Source organism: Gavialis gangeticus, unplaced genomic scaffold (genome assembly GCF_001723915.1).
Source record: "Gavialis gangeticus isolate Ggan-Ray unplaced genomic scaffold, GavGan_comp1, whole genome shotgun sequence".
Taxonomy (NCBI): Eukaryota; Metazoa; Chordata; order Crocodylia; family Gavialidae; genus Gavialis; species Gavialis gangeticus.
In genome coordinates, this window is record NW_017728992.1 from 152,474,904 (window position 1) to 152,480,945 (window position 6,042).

The window sequence follows — 6,042 nt, forward strand, 5'->3', positions numbered from 1 at the left end:
AAGTTCCTATACATGGACCTGTGTATAGGTTTATGTTATATATCCTAGCTTGATACCCCTTAGTGCAAGATAGTGCTAAGAAAGAAGATCAGAAATGACTTCTGCAGTTTACAATTTGTTCAGCTTTGGTTCAGAGTAGTTCAGGCTTCCTTCATTTGTTACAATTTTAAATACAGAAATGGTAAGTCATTTTATTTACTGAATTGTCATTCTTAAGATCAGCCATGCCAAACATTATAGTTTTGTTTCTGTCTTTCCTTTTAACTAATCATTGAGTTCTTTTGTTTTACTTACATTTTCCTTGATTTAAGCAAGTCAAGGGAGAAGACTATTCTCCAGTTAAAGCACCATGGTACCCAGTATCTTTTCACAAGACTAGTAATTTATATTTTGTAGGATTGTTAAAAAAATATTTTTCCTTTTTTTAAATCAGAGGGAATGAATCAAACCTTCACAATGCTTTATTTATTTCACCCCAAAGGAATCTTTGCAACAGGTAAAGATAGTTTCGGTGAACAACCCACTTGTCTTTCTGAATGCCAAGAAGTTCCATGCTGATTTAATAAAGATAATCCAGAAGGACAATGCAAGCAACCAGGCATATGATGATATAAACAAGGTAGGATGTGCTATATTCGTCAGTAGTAATGATGGCAATAATGATAATGAGTGCTTTTCTCATGTTCATTCCATCAAATCTCACAGCACTCAATCAGATAATACAGTAGAAAATCACATTATGCCATAGATGATCAATTTGCCATATAATAAAATTAAAACCTAAACTCCATCAAGTTCAATGTATTTAGTTTTTCCCATCACTGTTTGGAAGGAATACATCTAATATATTTATCTATGTAATTCAACAAAAGATGTTAATGAATCAATCCAGTACCCATGGAAATTCATGGGAGAACTTCCACAGGCTTTGATACATAAAGGCCTATTTCCATCACAGAGGGCATGTCTACATGTGCATATTAACTGTGCAGTAACTGAAAATTACGCCACAGTACAGGTGGTGGCTACATGTGCAAGACTATACTCCACAAGAAATATGTTGACTTATGCCAACTTGGGTATAAATTTGATACCTGCATCATGCAGGTATCAAATTTATGCCCAAGTAGTTACTGTGCAGTAATCCATGTGTAGACAACTTACTGTGCAGTAACACTGTGCATGTGGACTGACTTGGGACTAACCTTACTCTCAAGTTAGTCCACATACAGCATTACAGTGCTTTAACACCTGCACATGTAGATGCCAGCCTAAACCCATTTACTGTGCAGTAAGTAACTGTACAGTAACTTTAATGCACCATAAATGCACATGTAGATGTGTGCAGATTTAATATCTGCCGCCACGGAGGTCTGTGAGAGCAACAGTTTTTCATCAGCTCTGAGAATTAGACTTATACCATTGTAATTATCAGTAATTAACCTGGAAGCAACAGGAAGGTATACAGGTGTAAAATTGAGGAACAATACTGTAAAGTAATGTTTCTCCTTAAGTTTTCACAGTGATTATCATAGTTTTGGTAAAATAAATAAATAGAGGATATACAAATAATAATAATATGTCACTGCTGCCACAGACATCTTGACTATTCTAGTATACCTGCCAATACCTATTATAGTTTTAAAGGCTAGACAGAGTTTGCTCTTGTTTAACAGTAATTTATTTACAGCTTTTGATAAAACAACTCAGTAAAATGAACAATAAAAGTATAAATAATATAATAATAAAATTATATAGTTTATAGTTACTAAGCATACAATAAGATTGCACAATCTATTAGCTTAAACAAAATTAAAACAGAACATAGAATCATAGAAAATTAGAATTGGAAGGACCCTCAGGAGGTCATTTAATTGAATCCCTTACTCAAAGCAGGACCATCCCCAACTAAATCATTCCAGCCAGGGTTTTCTTGATTCAGGTATTAAAAACCTCCAAGGATGGAGGTTCCACCACCTCTCTAGGTAACCTGTTCCAGTGCTTCGCCACCCTCCTAGTGAGAAAGTTTTTCATAATATCTAACACAAACTTTCCTGGCTGCAACTTGAGACCATTGCTCCTTGTTTTGTCATCTGCCACAAATGAGAATAGTCTAGCTCCATTTTCTTTGTAACCACTCTTCAGGTAGTTGAAGGCTGCTATCAAATCGCCTCTCAGTCTTCTCTTCTGAAGACTTCCCTCAGCCTGTCCTCATCATAAATCCTGTACCTCAGTCCCCTAACCATTTTTGTTGCCCTCTGCTGGACTCTCTCCAACTTGTCCACATCCTTTCTGTGTACTGGGGGGCACAAAACTGGACACAGTACTCCAGATGTGGCCTCACTAGTGCTGCACCAGTGACCTGCACCAGTTAGGCCTGCATCAATGCTGCACTAGGGAGTAATCACTTCCCTTGATCTACTGGCAATGCTTCTACTAATGCAGCCCAGTATGCCGTTAGCCTTCTTGGCAACAAGGGCACACTGCTGGCTCATATTCAGCCTATTGTCCACTATAAGCCTCGGGTCATTTTCTGCAGAGCTGCTTAGCCAGTTGGTCCTAAGCACGTAATGGTGCAAGAGATTGCTCCGATATAAGTGCAGAACTTTGCACGTGTCTTTGTTGAACCCCATGAGAATTCTTTTGGCCCAATCCTCCAATTTGTCTAGGTCACTGAATCCTAGGCCTGCCCTCCATATCTACTACTCTCCCCAGCTTGGTATCATCTGCCAGCTTGCTGAGGTGCACTCCATTCCATCTTCCAAACCATTAATAAAGATATTGAACAAGACTGGCACCAGGATTGACTCCTGGAGCACTCCACTTCATGTCAGCTGCCAACTAGATATCGAGCCATTGATTACAACCCGTTGAGCTCGATGAGCCAACCAGATTTCCGTCCAACTTACAGTCCATTCATCCAACCCATACTTCCTCAGTTTTCTTGTAAGAATGCTGTGGAAGTTGGTATCAAAAAGCCTTGCTAAGGTTAAGGTATATAATGTCCACTGCTGACTGTTCCTGATAACTTTCTTCTCCTCCAAGTGTTTAGAAATAGATTCTTTGAGGGCCTGCTCTATGATTTTTCTGGGGACTGAGGTGAGGCTGACTGGTCTGTAGTTCCCTGGATCCTTTTTCTTCCCTTTCTTAAAGGTAGGCACTACATTTGCCCTTTTCTGATAATCCAGGACCTCCCCCAATTGCCACGAGTTTTTAAAGATAATGGCCAGTGGCTCTGCAGTCACATCAGCGAACTCCCTCAGTACCCTCAGATGCATTGCATCCGACCCCATGGACTTGTACACATCCACTTTTCTAAATAGTCCCTAACCTGTTCTTTCATCACTGAGGGCTGCTCACCTTCACCCCAAACTGCGACCCGGTGCAGTAGTCTGGGAGCTGACCTTGCCTGTGAAGAAGGAGGTAAAAAAGGCATTGAGTATTTCAGCCTTTTCCTCATCACCTGTCATTAGGGTGCCTCCACCACCCACACTTTCCCTGATCTTCCTCTTGTTGTTGACATACTTGTAGAAACTCCTTTTGTTACCCTTCACATCTCTTGCTAGCTGCAACTCCAATTGCGCTTTGGCCTTTCTGATTTCATCCCTATATACCCAAGCATTATTCCTATACTCCTCCCTAGTCATCTGTTCAAGCATCCATTTCTTGTAAACTTCCTTTTTGTGTTTAAGATCACTGGAGAGTGTTCTGCTAAGCCAAGCTGGTTGCCTGCTATATTTGCTATTTTTCCTACACATTGAGATTTGTTCCTGAGCCCTCAGTAAGGTTTCTTTAAAATACAACCAGATCTCCTTGACTCCTCTCCCCCTCAGATGAGAACATAGGATATGATACTCAACATAGTACATGATAATACAGAAAATAAATAAAACAAAACAATATCAAATAGCCAAGTAAAAAAATAAAAAGTCTATTTTATTTTGCTTTTCTTGCTTTTGCTTTAACTGCTATGGAGACATTCTCTGATGAACACCGCATAAATAACTTGGTAGAGATAAACATATTTGTTTTGCCTGAAATTAATTTAAATGTTCTTTGGGGTGGATATTTTGTCCTTTATATGTACTGGGGAGTGCTTAATTCTACAATTTGCTGATTTTTTTTGCACAGTATGTTGGGGGGGGGTTGGTAGAAAATAACCTTTATTCAAAAACAAAACTTTTTTGCAAAAACTTGTTCATGCCTTTGTGGGTTTTTATTTATATATTTTTCTTTTTAATACATTTATATTATATCTGTTATAATTTATTACCACGCATTTAATATTTTATCAAAATCAGTATCAAAATATTAGATTTTTTAAAGCTACATTTGAATAAATAAAACATGTTTTTGGTAAATGAATAATTTCAGAAATTATTTTAGCAAATATTTCAATTAACATAGAATATTTCATAATGTAAACAAGGTTGACATTTTGAACTTTATTCATTTACTCCCCTCCCCCTTTTTATCAGCTCTGTGTAGCCCCCAGGAGATTAAAATGGATATCAATTCTTGAAGGCTAGAGATTGGCCTAGAAGGCAAAAATGAGGCAGTGAAACAATAATACATAGGTTGAGATAACTTTTAAACAAATATTGCTGAATTTATTCCACGTGTTAAAAGGATCCACAAGACTTTCACAGAAAGAGAATTTTGATATTTTCCTTTAGAAGGGAATAGAAAAACTCCATAGTGGCAAACAGAAGGCATTGATGGTTTTTCCTTAGTTCTTACATTGAGTTTTCCTTTTGTTTCAGTGTGAACAGAACACATTGCTCAATCCATTATCCAATGGCAGTTGTCGTGGTGAGTTTAGCATTTATGAAACAAATTGAAAGGAAGATGGGGTGTGGTGTTGGTATGTCAGATGTTTCCTGATTTTTACATAAATGTTCATGGTCCAGAAACTAATATGTTTCCTCATGCCAAGTAAAGCTTGAACACTAGCAGTGCCACCTTCCCTATAGTATCCTGTCAATATGCATTGCCTTTGATCTGGAGGGCTTCTCAACCCTCTTAAGTTGAGAATGTAGGGCTTACGTTTTGAGATTGCTGATAGAGATTTACAGCTCTGAATCTAGGAAATATTCAGAGGGTACCAACATATTTCACATAACCATAATTTACTCATGAGACAGCAGAGAAATTATATTATCCATGCCTTAGTCCAGATTTGAACTAAGAACCTGACATACTTTAGAGCCCTGGTTTTCTACCTTTTTTAGACTCAAGGCACCTCTCCACAACTTTTCTGAACTTAGTGGCACCCCATCCATTTAAAAACTAATTTAACTTATTTTTGTACTATAGAATAGTAATAAAGCAACGCTGTTGCAAAGTACCCAGGAAGATCACAATGCTTTGGACAATATGAATTCCTATTGGGAAGCTCTTGGTTTATCTTGTCAATCATGTGTAGGTGTTTGCTAATATTGGGTGGCACCCTTAAAAAGATCTCACAGCATCCCAGGGTGTTGTGGGACCCCAGCTGACAATCACTGCTTTTAGTTCCTCAGCTAAAAATAACAAAAACATCAACCAACAGATTTATTAGAAACACTGCCCAGTCATGAAATGAACTGAGCATTGTGTGGATTATTGTACCTGGTCAGAGCTTACTGCAGAGCTGGAGCATAGACAGTAAGTAAAACTAAAAGTATAAAAATGATATTAAATCTGTATGGCTTTTAAGTCCATTTACAATATAGGCTAAGAAAATTGAAATGACTCAAAATGATCCATATCACCTTACCTCAGAATATGGAATAAGGAAACTAAATAAAGGTTTATTTTTTATTTGAGATTTAAAATATATAAACCATTTCATAACGAGCTAAGGAGGATAGTTGGAGAAGCGCTGAAGTCTCAGAGGGGAGGGGAGCCGGGTGTCCAAGGGGAGTGGTCGCTCCTTAAGGAGACGATCCTCCAAGCCCAGAGGAAGGTAATCCCCAGGAGGGTCAAAGTGGGCAGGAGAGCATATAAGCCTCCATGGCTCACTAAAAACATCCGGGAATGTCTCCTTGCCAAAAAGGAGGC

General features: G+C 38.2%; 1 protein-coding gene across 1 annotated transcript in view; it reads left to right on the plus strand.

The window, feature by feature from the left end:
- Positions 1-6,042, plus strand: part of SLC26A7 (solute carrier family 26 member 7) — a 215,834-nt gene that overhangs the window by 193,050 nt on the left and 16,742 nt on the right. The window contains exons 13-14 of the mRNA XM_019527911.1: positions 482-619; positions 4,764-4,812. Of these exons, the coding sequence (XP_019383456.1) occupies positions 482-619; positions 4,764-4,812 (187 nt within the window). The remainder of the gene's footprint in view (positions 1-481; positions 620-4,763; positions 4,813-6,042) is intronic.